Source organism: Ahaetulla prasina, chromosome 7, assembly GCF_028640845.1.
Source record: "Ahaetulla prasina isolate Xishuangbanna chromosome 7, ASM2864084v1, whole genome shotgun sequence".
NCBI lineage: Eukaryota > Metazoa > Chordata > Lepidosauria > Squamata > Colubridae > Ahaetulla > Ahaetulla prasina.
The window spans coordinates 71,496,177-71,514,153 of NC_080545.1; the positions used below are offsets into that span (position 1 = coordinate 71,496,177).

General features: G+C 36.8%; 1 protein-coding gene across 1 annotated transcript in view; it reads right to left on the bottom strand.

Annotated features, from left to right (window-relative positions):
* Nucleotides 1-7,916: 7,916 nt before the first annotated feature.
* Nucleotides 7,917-17,977, bottom strand: part of ISX (intestine specific homeobox) — a 48,000-nt gene continuing 37,939 nt past the window's right edge. The window contains exons 2-4 of the mRNA XM_058191673.1: nucleotides 12,149-12,300; nucleotides 10,069-10,179; nucleotides 7,917-8,012 (exon numbers count right to left, since the gene is read on the bottom strand). Coding sequence (XP_058047656.1) covers nucleotides 7,917-8,012; nucleotides 10,069-10,179; nucleotides 12,149-12,300 — 359 coding nt within the window. The remainder of the gene's footprint in view (nucleotides 8,013-10,068; nucleotides 10,180-12,148; nucleotides 12,301-17,977) is intronic.

The window sequence follows — 17,977 nt, forward strand, 5'->3', positions numbered from 1 at the left end:
AAAGCACAGTTTCCCACCCAAGAGAAGCAATCATTAGATTCATTTGCACCATTTAAAGATACCAGCTGGTCTCACTCACCTCACAAGATATCCTTAGGTAATCATCCAGATTTAAGGAAAGATCACATGCCCATAGAAAGGCAGTAAAAAATCAGACAGAATGCCAAGCTTGCATCCTGCCTCTCAGCCATTTTTTCCATAGCTATGCCAACCCTTCTGTAAATAGCTGTTCCAGCCCTGTTGGAAGTATACTCCAAAAAACTTAAAATAACCCTTTAACAATCTTTAAGAAAGTCAAGCCCCAGGAATAAAAGTACCACAAAAAACTCTGGTGGGAGGGGCAGCAACTCAGGAGAAGCTCAGTCTACAGACATAAAGTCTGATGTAAGGCTTACAAATGTAGCAAACTTAACCCACAGGCAGTTTCTGAAAACACTTAAAGCAGCAGGGCAATTAAAATAAGGATTAGGCTAGAAATACAGGCGTATCAGAATCTTTCCTTCCTGTCTCCCTTGCAGGATTAGCTCTGGGAAGTGGGAAAAGATTTCTTCCAACAACCGGTTCTCCAAACTGGTCAGAAAATTAACATCCAGTTCAGGAGAACCGGTGTGAACCAGTAGCAGCCCACCTCTGCCTGGATCCCTCTGAAATAGTAACTGAAGGATAATGACACTATTTAGTCTGAGGTCCATATTTTGCTTGCCTAAACTATGAATTGGCATTGAGTGGATCTTCAAGGCATTTAGGGCAGCCATGACAAGTAGCTCAGAACTATGGTGTGTGAAGTCCAAATGTACCTGGGGATTAAATATAACCAGTAACGCCATATTTACTAAACATTAGTTTATTAGTTTAATCTTTACATTCATTTTATTAGATTAGTTTTATTACTTTATTTTTTTTAAATGATTGTTTTTACATGTAAGTTTTAAAATTTATGTACATGAATCCCAATGTATTACCCACTTAAAAGGAGTAAAAATGAGAAATAAATTCTTTGTTATCATAAATGGCAAATAAAAGATGAATGGTAGAAACATGACAACAAATCTACTTCTAGTCCTGAAAGGCACATCAGTGACTAGCAAAGCCAAGAGTCTCAAATAAAATATTTTCTGCAATTAACATAAATAAAACAGAAGGAAAAGTCAAAAGATAGAATCTGTTTTCTGGACAAAAAGACATTCACAGTTTTAGACTTGTTAAATATTGCTATTTCTTATTGTACTGAAAGCCATTAAATAGCCAGCCATTTCAACTGAAGGTTTTGATAACCTTTGAAGAACGTTGCTTTAGGCTTAGAGGGCTGAAAGAATGCGGAAAGAATGAATAAATGACCTTAATACCATAGCCAACACACTGGGAAAAAACTGTGGAATAAGGCTGCTTAAAATGAAGATGGTTCAGTTTTAAACTGACAGGCCCTATTCAATCAACTGATTATTTTAGCAGATAGTTGGGTAGCTAAAAAGCTTGAAGTACAAACCACTGAAAATTCCTAAGGTTTTTGCAACCAGTGTTTCATTGCTGTCCTTGATTCCAAGGAAGTCATTTTTATGGAAGCAAGAATCAGAGCAATACATTCTTTGTAACTTTTCAGAGGTGGAAAGTCTTAATGGGACTGATAAAAAAATATTTTTTGAGTCTTCTTCTAAAGTATTTCATCTAAAATTGCCTGAAGTTTCAACACCAAGTTCATATTTAATCACATAAATGGAAAGAGACTGTACACTGCTTTTACTTCTCAATTAACCATCTCTTCAGAAAACGAGAAAGTAAATCTTAACATCAAATCTTTTAAAAACTCACCTCTTCTGTCTCTTCATATTGGAAGAGGTTCATGAGAGTGTTAATGTAAGTTCTTGGAAATTTTTGGAAACTACCCTGTGACAAGAACCTGGATACCTGAATAAGCCTCAGATTTCTACAAAAAACATTTCCATTTTCCTTCATAATGCTATTCTTAAATCCAGATGAAAGAGTTCTTGCTTGAGATGTGTTGCAGCTGAGTCAGTAAAAAATAGACTCAAAATAAGAGAGAAAAAAAATAAGAAGTAGGATCTGGTTAACAGCAGTGCTACTTTGATACCAGTAATTGGAGATAAAGTGGAATCGTATAGTATAATTTTTTTGGATGCTCAAAAGAGCATCATTATGGCCCAGATTGGATGCATGAAATGCATTTCAATAATATATGCCTTTTTTTTTCGTCTTTTGCTCACAGGAATACAAATTTGTACTTTTTGTCCTGTTACTAGAGAAGTCATCAATGGAACTATCTCTCAAACCAATAAATTACATCATAGTGTAATTTATTAAGAATGATATCTCTTCTTTTATTTTTTTGGTTTGATTCTTGAACAATTAACAATCCCCAAATATTAAAGGCCCATGCCATTGAATATAAGTTGTTCTTACATAGTAGCTCTTTGAGGTAGACTAGGTCAAGAACAGATCACACAAGAAATACATCAACTCTACTTTTTTGACATAGATTATAGCAACTACATTTTAAAAGGCTGGTGGGGTTTCTCTTTTCCTCTTTCTTATATTATTTTATTTATTTATTTATTATTTATTTTATTTGATTTTTATACCGCCCTTCTCCCGAAGGACTCAGGGCGGTGTACAGGCATAATAAAACCGACAATACAATATACAAGTTTAAAATACGATTTAAAAAACTTATTTTAAATTAGCCCAATGATTAAAATTTACCATACTAAGAAAACCCCGTTTAAAATTAATAAATTTAAACATTAAAATCCCAATTTAAGCCAGCCCTGCGCGGATATTAAAGACAGTCAAGGCGGGCATGACAATAACCCAGCACAGAATCAGAAATGGCCACAAGGAGATTGTCAGCCTGAAGGGATTCATTTGGAAGTCACAAGCAGGGGAAAGAGCATGGCTAGCAACCAGGAGAGGCAGCGTTTGCATGTCTCAGAGGATGAAGAGGCAGTGCTAACATGTTCCCCCCTTCCCCCAAGCAAGAACCTGGTGTGAAGAAAGGAGGGCTGAACAAAGGCACTCATCAAGACTGTTGGCTAGAAGGAACCCTGCCCTGCCAAAGGGACCAATCATGGTCATGTCACCCTTATATAAGAGAAGCTGCACTCACAGATTAGTTGGAAACAACTCTCCACTTATCTCACCATTGTATTTGTGAAGATAGATAGCCTATCTTCTCAAGCAATGAACCTGGACATTCATACCATATTTGTTTGATCTTCTAGTACAGGGGTGTCAAACTCGCAGCCCATGGGCCGGATGCGTCACGCACTGGCCACGCCCATACCCAGTTTAGCAAAGGGGGAAAAAGGTCACAATATGTCACTGCCGTGACGATGCAAGTTTCACAGCCCTGTTCTAGTACTTTATGATTTAACTAGAATAAATCTAATATGGTTGACTTTTTGAGGGCTGGGTATTTTGGGTGTGAGGGCTGTTGATTGTTTGTTCAAATATTTTTGCTATTAGGATTCTGTTTGAAAAATGTAAGGCTTAATCATGTGTCTGATTTTTGTGGCCTGAGACAGCACACGTATTTTACTTCTCACCATTTCCTTTTTTTCTGGATTAAGTTTCTATTTTCTTAAAGATTGTGGCATATTTTCTTTAAGGTTATTAATTGAAATAATCTAATTTGTTGTCTTTGGGTACTACTATATCTTTGTTAGCCTTACTAGGTTTCAAGACAGGAGACATGACCAGATGAGCTAATTCTACATTATTATAATCTTGCATGTCTTAATCTTGCAAGTCTGAAAGTATTATTTCCTCCCAGTCCATATAATAGCCTGAGAAACTAGGGAGGGTCTCTTCTGAGCCTCTTGCCCTACCCACTATCCATCTTTTATCTGACTGTTCCCTAGTCAGTGTCTTTGGGCCCAATCTTCCAAGTTCTTTGTCCCATATCATTACAATCTATAGCTTCCTGTGAGTCATTAGGATTTATAGAGATTCTATTAAATACTTGAGGTTTCTTAAAGTTTATCATAATTTATTGAATGAACATTGTCCAATGTATAGATGCAATTTCAACAGATATCTTAATATTTAAAATTCCTATTAAGTCTCAAGGGTAAGATTAATGTTATTAAAATGAATATTACATTAAGATTAATGTATATCTTTAGAGGGCTTCCAAATTAATTCTTATTAGATATTTCACACAGATAGATAAGTTAATGAGATTTTTTTAATGGTACCCTAAAGCCTTAGAATATTTTTGGCAACACTGTGGTTATCTTATGAGAATGGTGGCTTTAGTTTTCCAGATGTTCAGTTATATCACTAGATTTTCATTTTAGTGTCTATATTTTTCCTGAATGAGACTTATTATGGTTACTTTTCCCTTTGGACCATTTGGAGAGCAAATATGTTACACTTTTGAAATTTCGCTAAGTTTTACTTATTCTAGACTCTGTTCTTTATTTCCTACTGTCAAAGTTGGTACAAATATTTGCTTATGTGTTCTAAGGATCAGAAGATAGAATATACATTGTGATATGGTTTTAATGATAAGCCTAATGAATGAATGAATGAATTCCACACAGTATTTATTATATGGATATTTCTGTTGAATTTGCTTTGGAATGTTTATTTTTTTTTTCATGCTATAATCACTACCGTAATTAATGTAAACTCTTTTTCCCTGGTATTTCATGCTTTAACAAGAACTATAAAAAGTTATCAATTTTAAAAGAAAAGGGGGAGAACTTTCTTCAGGGCATTTGATGTAATTCCACACAGCCTCCAATCTGTTTTCATTTCCAAGCTTCCTGTCATGGGAGATACAAATATATTACCTCAGCAATCCAAACTAAAACCGTAATGAATCGCGAAGGGTGAGATATTTCCAAAGAAGTTCTGGCTGAACAGTTTAGTCCAATGCTTTTGGTGTCTTGAGTTTTAAAGGGTTTTTTAAAAAATAAGCTAAATCTATCCACCACAGGTTTGCACCAATCTCAATTTGCAGGCAGAGGGTGAGGGATTATCATGAACCTCACAGAAAATCTAATGGCTTCCTAGGGTGATATTCATGATATGAAGGGTTGTGGACTAGGAAGCTTGCCACTTCTCAGTTGGAGCTTTGCCTTTCCTGGTTCTTTTGAGAAATGGCGGGATAACTGACTGCAAGAGAGAGCTCATCAATACCTCTTTGGAAGAGCAAAGGGTATTGTCTGCGTTGAAAGAAACAGTGCTATATTTCTTCTTGAAGAGATTTTCCTTGGGTCTGACCCAGTAATTCCCAAAAGGGTATGCTATAGAAAGAGTGGTGGGTCTTCAGTTGCAAGTGCCATAGAAGAAGTGAATTACAGCATCACTTTTATTCAAGTTTTAAGTGTGGAATGGGATAAAAATAAGATGGTTTCACCATTGTCTGATGCAGCAAGAATTGCATATAAGGAGTGTGCACCTTTTTGCCCTGTAAATGTTCTCTGTAGCATTGATATAACAATTTTACCCTGTACCCTTAGGCTACAGTGAAGGGAGAATTTGGAGGTCCTGGAGGTCCTGTTTTACATTAGATCTACTTCTGTCTAAGTAATTTCAGATGTTTGTAATAGAGAATGGGGGAATCTATTTGTAGATCACTCCAAAAAAGATGGAGTCAAGCTATTCTCCAAAGCATCTGAGGGCGGGACAAGAAGCAATGGATGGAAACTCATTAAGGACAGAAGCAACCTAGAATTAAGAAGAAGTTTCCTGACAGTTAGAACAATTAATCAGTGGAACAACTTGCCTCCAGAAGTTGTGAATGCTCAAACACTGGAAGTTTTTAAGAAGAGCCTGGACAACCATTTGTCTGAAATGGTATAGGATTTCCTGCCTGAGCAGGGAATTGGACTAGAAGACCTCCAAGGTCCCTTCCAACTCTTGTTATTCTCTTCTCTTCTCTTCTCTTCTCTTCTCTTCTCTTCTCTTCTCTTCTCTTCTCTTCTCTTCTCTTCTCTTCTCTTCTCTTCTCTTCTAATGCTGGGCACCACAGAGTTCTTTTCTTTCTCCCCAGCTGTTTAACATTAACATGAAACTGTTGGGTGCAGGTGTATATCCAGAAACATCTAGTACATAAGCATTCCAATGATAGTTCTGGATAGAGTAGTATGCCATATGAAGAAGCAGACCTATCACTTGGGATACTCTTAGATTCATAACAATTGCTTATAATGCAGACCATGGTAAATGGAGAATTAATGTAATTTCAGCTGGTGTGCCAGTTGTGACCCTATTTGGAGGAGGCAGAAGGTGAGTGGCCACACAAATCAAATGAATGAATAAATAATATGCATATGATGTGCAAATCAGCTATGCTGATAGAGATAAAACTGATTTCTTTCAACTCATTTAAAAGCCCATATGTTCTTCATTCCCTCTATGTGCAGTGCTGAATGTAAAAGACCATTGGTCTGATTTAATATAAGCCAACTTCCTAAATTCTATAAAAGTGCACAGATATGTTTGACATACATGCTGAGTTCTAAAAAAATTCAAATAGTTTTTCCAGTACTTTATCTTCATTATGGCTTCTACCCACACTACTTGTGACTCCTGGGTTCTTTTCTTCATCATTAAAAAAAACAAAAAACCACTGAACTGTTTTCCCTCATAAATGTTTTAATCATTTAAAGAAATCCCTTAAGAGACCAAACCAATATTTCATCCAATATAATTCACTGTTTCTCATTCTGTCTCCCACACATACCATCTAATACATTAATCTATAATTCATTATTACAGACTTGGAAAATAATAAAGCAAATCCCATTCTTCAAAGGTAAAAAAATAATTAAAAGCTATATTTGGTATTTCTAATCCTAGTCTTAATTTTTATGTACCTCATCAAAAATACAGCTAATGTCAAAAGATGCAGAATGAATGGCTTAATACAGTTTAGAGAGGCCAATTTGATCAATTAAAATGCAACAATTTTCCCTGCAGAGAAGAACAGAATATGTTACTGGCCAATTAAAAACTGATCATCTTACTTTGCAATTGTTGGTCACTTAAGTTGACCATAGAGGATGCAATACAACAGTTGTTTGTTATAAGAGAATGTATATTGTTTCAAGCAAGGTATAATTAACACTGACTTGTTGAACTTTGACGAAAAATTGGCCTTATCATTTACACCAGGGATGTAAACAGGATGAGGACCACTGATTTACACCTAGTTCCACTCATTGTTCAAAGCCAACATGAAACTTTTTAGCTCTATATTTTAAGGATAATTTTTGTCTAAAGAGCACTTCTTTACAATCATTTCAATGAAGATAAGCTGAGAAAAAGTAACCAGATTCTAATAAAGCTGTAAATTTCATAGCCATGGGAATTACTCGGAATCCCACAACTACTTACTGCATAATACTGGTTCAGTGAAGGCATCTGTTTAGAACACGGGTGTCAAACTTGCTGTGTCACATTGCTATCATGTGACGTATCACAACTTTTTTCCCTTCACGCAGCTGGGGTGGGCGTGGCCTGCATGTGATGCATCCAGCCCGCGGGCTGCCAGTTTGACATCCCTGGTTTAGAAGAACCAGACATTGCTTCAATTTATTTATTTATTTATTTATTTATTTATTTATTTATTTATTTATTTATTTAATTTTGTCAAAACAATATATACAAGCATAACACAAAAAGATTATACAATGTATAAACAAATATATGAGGAGAAACAAGGAAGTATAAGCATATATATATATAGGGAAAGAAACAAAAGGACAGGAACGGTAGGCACGCCCCTTAAATTCATCCTCTATTTGGGGAAACTGATAGTAGCACAGCCCATTGCTGGTTCAGGAACAGAGGGTGAAGGGTATAAGGAGGAAGACAGTCAATAATTAGAGATGATTTTGAAAATGCTAAAGAATCCATGTCAATGGGGCCCAAGATAGCAGGTCTGATAGTTAGGTGCGCATGGAATGCTCTTGGATCAGTGTGTAATAGTATCCTGAAGGAGGGGTGATACCAGAAAGGCTGTTGCTGGGCATCATGAAAAGGTCCTATTATAAGATAAAAAGAATGAATAAAAGAGGAATTAGAAAGGCAAAATTATATAAAATATGATGAATATGTACAATAATAATAAATAGAATTTTATTACAGTTTTTAAAGCAAGATAAAAAAAATACAAACTGATATAAAGTTAGAAAAAATAAATAAAGTGAAAATTTTATGGGAAGTTAGGTATCAAAGCTGCTAATAGAAAATCATCTGTTGGCAGATTCCAGTGTTTAGTTTGCATTAACCATAGTTTGTGATGATGGATACCTATTCCCAACTGTGGCAAACCCTGGAAAAGGGAAAGATTAATGACTCCCCCCCAAAAAAGGAAAATTAAGAAGGAAATGAGGGAAATTGAATGTGCCCCTAAAATTTAACTACTGCTATATTGGCACAAGAAAATAAAGGTTAGGATGTTCAAGGTATCTTTTAAAGGATAGGCAAATGTTTTAAGGCACTGGACAGTTTAGGGATTTTAAATATATATGGTACTATTACACTTTTAAAATTACTGCATTAATTCTTCCTCAAATGGCTGTCATAATCAGGATGGCTTGTTACAAAATCACCACTCAGTAAAATGTGAATTGTAATCTTTTTTCTGGGCAACTGGACTTATTTTCAAACATAGCACTGGACTACGGCAATCCTCATGTCTGTTGTCTAAGCATATTTGTTAGGTTATGTGAGACACAAGGGCATTCTTGGAAATAGGATTGGTGCCAGAAAATAGCAATTTTTCTTTGCAGGAGGTCAACTTCCTATTAATTTATTTATCATTAAGCTTTGAAATTAAAGTTAAAGATGAGTACATAGAATCTAGTAGGCACCAAAGATGAAGCTGCCAGCTGATTAGCATCAAGGTGGATTGAAGACAGCCCTAAATTGTATCCTGGTTTTCATGAAAAATTGACTCTTGGATAATATTTTTTTTAAATGGCAGATAAATTTTGGGGTTGGAGGGTTAAAACTAATTGAAAGGGGGATAGTGCTTTAGATTTAGAACATCTTGGTGCCGCTTACATATGTACACATTTTGAGAGGCTACAAAATAATATACCATAGCTCAAATCTCAAAAAAGTCAGTCAGAATATTTATAAACTTCTCAATTTGGACCAAATTCATAGGAAATATTATTCAGGTGTTCCTAAACATAAAAGTGGATGTTCAAAAGGGGTGGCTATCTATATTCCTATACAGAATAAATTTATTTATTTATTTGTTTCAGTATAAATATACTCAAATAAATTTGAAGGCATAGTAACATTTATGATTTTAGCATTTCCACTGGTGGCTGAATATTGGTTTAATGTTCTTAATACAATTAAGGGAGATATTTATAAGAGAATAAATATCAAATTTAAAGGTACCAGTGGATTTTTAATTGTAATCTGCCAATTTATTACTACTTTGTATTTATACCACTTGGATTGTCACAAAGGGATTATAGTTTTTTTCTTTAAAAGAGAATACAGTAGTATCCCTGGATATTAATGGCTGATTTGAAGAAACATATGTCCCCTCATCTTTTAAACTGGCTATCTAGCAAACAATGAACTAACTACAATGTTTGAGTCAACATAGTTAAGCTTTACTTTGTTGATTAAAATGGAATATTTCTTAAAATCTATAATTGTCAGTTGATGTGCAGCCTTAATGGACAAGCTTTAGGTTAGAAGTGGTTGGTATAGTGACAAAGAAAGCACCACCCTGCCTTTGCATTTTAGCCTTTATTTAATTTTTTAATTGTTCTTATATTTATAATTCTTTTTATATTTGTATTTTTATTACACAGTAAGCCACCCAGAGTCACTTTGGATATCAAAATAGCCAGTATATAAAACCAGCAAGTAAAAAATAAATTGCATATTTTTTGTAATTTCTTTTTCTATTTTTTAAAATTTGGTTAGTATTTTCTAATTTATGTATTTGCATTTTTGCCCTTTGTATATCTTTTATTTGGTATTATTGATTAGTACATTTAGAGAATGTTTTATTTCATAGAACTGTTTTGTTTTTTTTAAATTACAAATCATAGAGAAACCCACACTTACCTTTGGCTTTGGGACTGAAATAAAACCAGCTTCAGTCTGATGCTGTAGGTCTACAAAATTGCTAAATCGTTCATGTTTCCTCCACTTTGCTCGTTGATTTTGGAACCAAATCTATATAAAAAAAAGAATTAATTTTTTTTTTAATGACTACTACTACTATTGCTGCTTCTATTTGTTGGGATAAATATTTAGGGAAAGCAATAATTTCTGATTTGGTCTAAGATATCAGAAATATAAAAATAGGTATTTTACAGTATCTGACAGTTGGCTTATAATATATTTTCAATAATTTGTATATTATATAATTTTTATATTTTTATATTAAACATACTGATACATCCAATCAAAACTTGGTGTTTTGAATTCTGATTTCAAATTTTAATTGGAATTTGGAATTCTAATTTTATTCAGATTTCTGAGATTGAAATTAAAATATTCCAAGAAATAGGATTTGCCTGCCCACCTGTGTCAGTTGGAAGGGCAGGATGCAGAGCCCATTGGTCAAAGAATTTTGGCTGGCAGAGTCCAGGTGAAGAGCCTTTTCTGCTGTGGCTTCTGCCCTTTAGAACATTATATGCTTCCCAGGTGATAACAGACCCATTCACCTGATCTTCCATGAGGGCTTGAAGACCTGGCTCTCAGGGTTGGGCTGCTGAGGTTTGCAGGGGTTGGGGAGAACCTCTAGCTAAGATTCTGTGCAGTTCAGAGAACCCCCAAATCCCACTCCTGGCAGGTCCCACCCACCCCACCACGCCCAGGAGTCCCGAAGAGGCCCATTTTGGATGCAAGTAAGTGCAGGGCATGTGCAGAGGCTCAGGGGGTGAAAAATGGAAACAGAGGGCCTGCAGAGCCTGTGGAGGGCCGTTTTCACCTTCCTGGAGGCTCGAGGAAAGTCTCCGGAGCCCGGGGAGGGCAAAAATGCCCCCCTCCTGTGGTGCAGGAGGCTGATTATGCCACACCCACGTCCACCCAGCAACCAGGTAGAGAACACCTTGCTAAAAATTTTGAAGCCCACCCTCGCTGGCTCTACCAGTTGGCCTGGAGCACCAACAGGAATGCACCAGTCTGGAGGTGGCTATTGGATTAAGATAACACCTTACCTCTCTCTGTGTACCATGCTTCTTTCCCCTCATTTTTCAATAGTAAATTATTATTATTTACTGTTTTAATGTTTACTGGCTTTTAATGTTTGTAAGCTACCCATAGTTGCCTCTAAATGAGATGGGCAGCGCACAAACCAAATAAATAAATATCTTTTAAATCAGAGCAAATTCATTTTTCCTGACATTTAATTCACCTGCTAAATTTATTTTATTCTTGAGGAATTTTGTGGGTGAAGCTTAGAATGAGTTCATATATACAGTTAAAAAAGTACACAAAGATTAAATACGATTAAACAATGATGTTTAACAATGTACAACTTTCCTACATTTTATATAAGAATAGAAAAATACTACTACTGAAATGATACTTTGTTTTATCTGACCATTTAACAAAGACCAAGAGATGTATTTTTAAAATCTGATTTAAGAACTTACAAATCAATAACTGTGTAATATGTTTTTTACTTTGCTTTGCTTTCAGTATCTGTAAAATTGGGATTGGTTTGGCATGTAAACAATTTTCTGAGGAAATTCTATGTGGTTAAATTTCCAAACTCATCTAAAAGTAGAAAACATTGTTATTTTATAAGGTTCATTGCTTTGCAACTAAATAAAACCTCACTTCAAGGAAATGAATTCAGTTACGAATACACAAAAGTGGCAATTGTTTATTGGGAAATCAATTTTTGTTACAGAGAATTTACTTTTCAAGCTTCAATAGCAAGAAAAATAGAGTTCTCTGATGTATGATAACTGGCTTATATTTAATTTGTTGACATTACAGCATACAACTATCTTCAGAATCTTTCATAAACCAAAAACTCTTTTCTAGATTAGTGACAGGGAAATATATATTGCATTATAAAGTTTGTTGTAATCTGACTGGTACTTATCAGTTTTACACTTTTTGTTAATTTATCAATAACTAATCAGCATCCAGCTGCATTTATTCTACATTAGAAGGAATCAGAAGTTACCTGAATTCTGGTTTCTGGAACATTAATTTTGGCTGCCAGCTGGTTGCGGATGTTGATATCTGGATAGTGTGTAGCTTGGAAGAGTCTCTCCAATTCCTTGAGCTGCTCTGCTGTGAATGTGGTCCTAATTCTACGCTTCACTTTCTTGTCATCTGTACAAAAAGACACCACAGATTTTAAAAGAAAAAAAAAATCCCTTAATACAGAGAGGAAATCTAAAGGATGCAGAAGAACCAGGTATATTTCAAGTATTTTTTGATAGATTTATTGTATCTGTCTCCCATTCTGTTTCAGAATGCCTGCACAAATCCGGAGAGTTCAGTTTTGTAGGTGAGACTGAGAGATAAATCTAGGCCTAAACAATGCTGCATCAGGCCTGACCCATCGTATTATGATGAATACAGAGAGGTTTCTATGCATGATCATCAGAAACAGGTTGTTATTCCTCTCTATTCTGGGTCGGTCAGATAGCAACCAGAATATTGCTTCTGGGTGCAATATTTAATAAGGACATTGGCAGACTAGAACCTGATTAGAGTAGAGTAACCAAGGGACCTGGATAAGAAAAAAATTAGGAGAAGTGATTTGAGGCGTTATTAATGACTTGCTGTATATCCGTGCTTCGCTATGAAATTATGTGATCGGGCTTGATAAATCAACACTTACAGCTTGAAAATTAATGAGTAGTTATGATTGGCCTCTCCTCTCCTCTCCCCTTCTCTCCCTCAGCCTTGCCCCATAGAACCTTATCCTATCCTATCCTATCCTATCCTATCCTATCCTATCCTATCCTATCCTATCCTATCCTATCCCCCTTCTCTGCCTCAGCCTTGACCCACAGAAACATCTCCTATCCTATCCCCTTCTCTCCCTCAGGCTTGCCCCACAGAACCCTATCCTATCCTATTCTCCTTCTTTCTATCAGCCTTGACCCACAGAAATGTCTCCTATTCTATCCCCTTCTCCCTCAGCCTTGACTCACAGAAACCTCTCTTATCCTATCCCCTTCTCTCACTCAGCCTTGCCCCACAGAAGCCTCCTCTATCCTATCCCCTTCTCTCACTCAGCCTTGCCCAAAAAAAGCTTCCCCTCTCCTATCACCTGGTTGCTGCTGTGAAAGTAAAACTCAAAGTGAAACTCTTCTCCTCTGCTTGTGTTTTGCATTTGGAACATATTTCTTTTCAGGTGGGGAGGGGGAGTAGAACTCCTTACCATCAGAGTATGTTAATCATAATATAGAAAATACTAATGTTCTGATGGTCATTTCGAAAAATCCTTTCTTAGTGAGCACTTAGAAGCCAAGAGGAACATACGTGGCAAATTTCACGTTTGTAGGCTTTACGGTTCTGGAGATTTTGTGATTACTGCATGAGTGGTTTTCACATTTATATTTAGATTAATCTAAAGAAGACTGATGAGGCCTGATAGCTATCATCAAGTACATAAAGGCCAACATGTAGAACATCTGGGAAACTATTTAAAGCTGTTATTTAGAGAAAATAGGGTTTGAATTACAGGGAAGTAGGCCAATTTCCAGTTCTAATTTCAAGATGGCCAGACTCCTTGATTGGTCTTGGCAGCTTACAAATAAAAAGAAAGACAAGTAGCATGGTGGTAAAAGCTATCCAACAATAGGACCAACTCCTTTAGTGCATTCCCCATTGGAAGTGTTGATGGACATGTGTCAGAAATGTATTTCTGCACTAGGTAGAGAGTTGGGGAAGACAATTTCCAAGATTCTTTCCAAATCATATATACCTTGCTTCAATAAGGTCCATAAAACTAAGATTCAGCACAATTGTAAACTACAATGCACATCTAGCTTTATTTGCCCTAATTTGTTTTGGAAAACCTTATACTTCATTCAAAGATTTTGGGGAGGTAAGCAATAGGACAAATAGTGCAGTTGGGGTTGTTCCTACTGTGACCCCACTCTAGCTTTCACATATAGTCCTAGAATGGGGAGAAAAGTATGAATAACGTTAACCCGAAATTATTGCATTCAGTCAGACAGTAAACATTCATAATAGCAGTTTTGCTTGATTCTATATATATTTATTTTATACCGTTTTAGCTGTTTTAATTGTTTATATGATGTACACTGCCCAAGTTGCTTATTGAAATGGGCAGCTATAGAAATCAAAGGCATAAATAAATGCAAGAAATGACATAAAGCTCTAGAAGAAACCAGGGACTGTTCTGGAAGATCAGTTCAGGGAAGCAGGCAGACCATGTAGCTGGTCTACAACTTGTTAGAAAAGAATGTATTTCATTTGTTTTCTAATGATGCCTAATATGAATTTTACTTTTAATCATTTTGTCAGGTACACTTTCATAAATCTTCCATAGATCTATATTCAGTTATCTGATTATTAAGATAAAAAGTGGTATCTACAGTTATCTGGTATATACGATTTTACAGAATAACAGGCTTCAAAACAAACAGGCTTGATATGATGCATTGTGATAATACAGAATTGAAGATAATTGGTGACAACAATCTTTTCAGCATAGGATTCAATATATAATCAGTTGGGTAGAAAGAGGTACATCTGTCTTGATCTATGCTGTCATTATGGTCTTAGCAAAGAACAAAGAGTCAGATTGATTGATTGATTGAAAGAATAATTACAACACACAACTGGGAAGCTCCATCTCAAAGCCTTGAAACTTTAATATATCAAAGTACAAGTCGTTAGATTTTTTTTATTTCATTTTGTCACAGCAGTATACACAAGCATCAATATAAGAAAATCAACACATTATTTTATTTATATATATATATATATATATATATATATATATATATATATATATATATATATATATATATATATATATATATATATAGGTCTTTGGTTGTTCGGGTTTTCTCCCGTAAAATTGGAAGTGTCTTGGCGACGTTTGACGAAGTCTCATTCGTCATCTTCAGGCTTCAGCTTCGTGCTTCTGGGAGCAATGTGTGATCGCAGCTGTTTCTTCCTTTTAACTGCTAGTGGGGTTTGAACTGATTGGGTGGGAGCTTGGCTGTGCTCTGATTGGATGGGGTTTTTCTGTGCTCTGATTGGATGGGGTTTTTCTGTGCTCTGATTGGATGGGGTTTTTCTGTGCTCTGATTGGATGGGGTTTTTCTGTGCTCTGATTGGATGGGGTTTTTCTGTGCTCTGATTGGATGGGGTTTTTCTGTGCTCTGATTGGATGGGGTTTTTCTGTGCTCTGATTGGATGGGGTTTTTCTGTGCTCTGATTGGATGGGGTTTTTCTGTGCTCTGATTGGATGGGGTTTTTCTGTGCTCTGATTGGATGGGGTTTTTCTGTGCTCTGATTGGATGGGGTTTTTCTGTGCTCTGATTGGATGGGGTTTTTCTGTGCTCTGATTGGATGGGGTTTTTCTGTGCTCTGATTGGATGGGGTTTTTCTGTGCTCTGATTGGATGGGGTTTTTCTGTGCTCTGATTGGATGGGGTTTTTCTGTGCTCTGATTGGATGGGGTTTTTCTGTGCTCTGATTGGATGGGGTTTTTCTGTGCTCTGATTGGATGGGGTTTTTCTGTGCTCTGATTGGCTGGGGTGTGTCCTGTGTTGGTGGGGGCTTGGTTGTGCTCAGTCTAGTCTGTGCTGCAGGGGATTTGAGCTGGTGAGCTGCATAGCTGTTGTTTGGCTTTGTGGTCGCTACATCTTCATAGTGGGTGTCAGTCTGCTGCATGAATGGATTGAGGGGTTTGAAATGGCTAATGTTGCAGCTGCGGTCTGGCTTCTGGTCCTTGGTCGTGCTTCATGATCAGTGTGGGTTTGGGTCTGCTTTCTGGGTGGATGTGGTGGTGACATCCTGTGTGGACCTTGTGAGTGTGGGTCTGGTGTCATTCCTCGTGTTAGGGACTCGTTTGTCAATAAGGCGGGTTTCAAATGGCTGGTAGGCGGAGGTGTCATCTCGTTTGTTCATGCTGTGTGGGCGTTTATCTCAATGGCTTCTCTGATTATTCTGTTGTTAAAGTGTTCAGTTTTGGCGATAGTTCTGGTCTTTTAAAGTCAATATCATGTCCTGTGACTTTAAAGTGTTGGACCAGGGAAGAAGTTGGTTCCTCTTTTTTCTCCTCCTCCTCCTCCTCCTCCTCCTCCTCCTCCTCCTCCTTCCTCCTCCTCCTCCTCCTCCTCCTCCTCCTCCTCCTCCTCCTCCTCCTCCTCCTCCTCCTCCTCCTCCTCCTCCTCCTCCTCCTCCTCCTCCTCCTCCTCCTCCTCCTCCTCCTCCTCCTTCCTCCTCCTCCTCCTCCTCCTCCTCCTCCTCCTCCTCCTCCTCCTCCTCCTCCTTCCTCCTCCTCCTCCTCCTCCTCCTCCTCCTCCTCCTTCTTTCTATCAGCCTTGACCCACAGAAATGTCTCCTATTCTATCCCCTTCTCCCTCAGCCTTGACTCACAGAAACCTCTCTTATCCTATCCCCTTCTCTCACTCAGCCTTGCCCCACAGAAGCCTCCTCTATCCTATCCCCTTCTCTCACTCAGCCTTGCCCCTTGCTGCTGTGAAAGTAAAACTCAAAGTGAAACTCTTCTCCTCTGCTTGTGTTTTGCATTTGGAACATATTTCTTTTCAGGTGGGGAGGGGGAGTAGAACTCCTTACCATCAGAGTGTGTTAATCATAATATAGAAAATACTAATGTTCTGATGGTCATTTCGAAAAATCCTTTCTTAGTGAGCACTTAGAAGCCAAGAGGAACATACGTGGCAAATTTCACGTTTGTAGGCTTTACGGTTCTGGAGATTTTGTGATTACTGCATGAGTGGTTTTCACATTTATATTTAGATTAATCTAAAGAAGACTGATGAGGCCTGATAGCTATCATCAAGTACATAAAGGCCAACATGTAGAACATCTGGGAAACTATTTAAAGCTATTATTTAGAGAAAATAGGGTTTGAATTACAGGGAAGTAGGCCAATTTCCAGTTCTAATTTCAAGATGGCCAGACTCCTTGATTGGTCTTGGCAGCTTACAAATAAAAAGAAAGACAAGTAGCATGGTGGTAAAAGCTATCCAACAATAGGACCAACTCCTTTAGTGCATTCCCCATTGGAAGTGTTGATGGACATGTGTCAGAAATGTATTTCTGCACTAGGTAGAGAGTTGGGGAAGACAATTTCCAAGATTCTTTCCAAATCATATATACCTTGCTTCAATAAGGTCCATAAGACTAAGATTCAGCACAATTGTAAACTACAATGCACATCTAGCTTTATTTGCCCTAATTTGTTTTGGAAAACTTTATACTTCATTCAAAGATTTTGGGGAGGTAAGCAATAGGACAAATAGTGCAGTTGGGGTTGTTCCTACTGTGACCCCACTCTAGCTTTCACATATAGTCCTAGAATGGGGAGAAAAGTATGAATAACGTTAACCCGAAATTATTGCATTCAGTCAGACAGTAAACATTCATAATAGCAGTTTTGCTTGATTCTATATATATTTATTTTATACCGTTTTAGCTGTTTTAATTGTTTATATGATGTACACTGCCCAAGTTGCTTATTGAAATGGGCAGCTATAGAAATCAAAGGCATAAATAAATGCAAGAAATGACATAAAGCTCTAGAAGAAACCAGGGACTGTTCTGGAAGATCAGTTCAGGGAAGCAGGCAGACCATGTAGCTGGTCTACAACTTGTTAGAAAAGAATGTATTTCATTTGTTTTCTAATGATGCCTAATATGAATTTTACTTTTAATCATTTTGTCAGGTACACTTTCATAAATCTTCCATAGATCTATATTCAGTTATCTGATTATTAAGATAAAAAGTGGTATCTACAGTTATCTGGTATATACGATTTTACAGAATAACA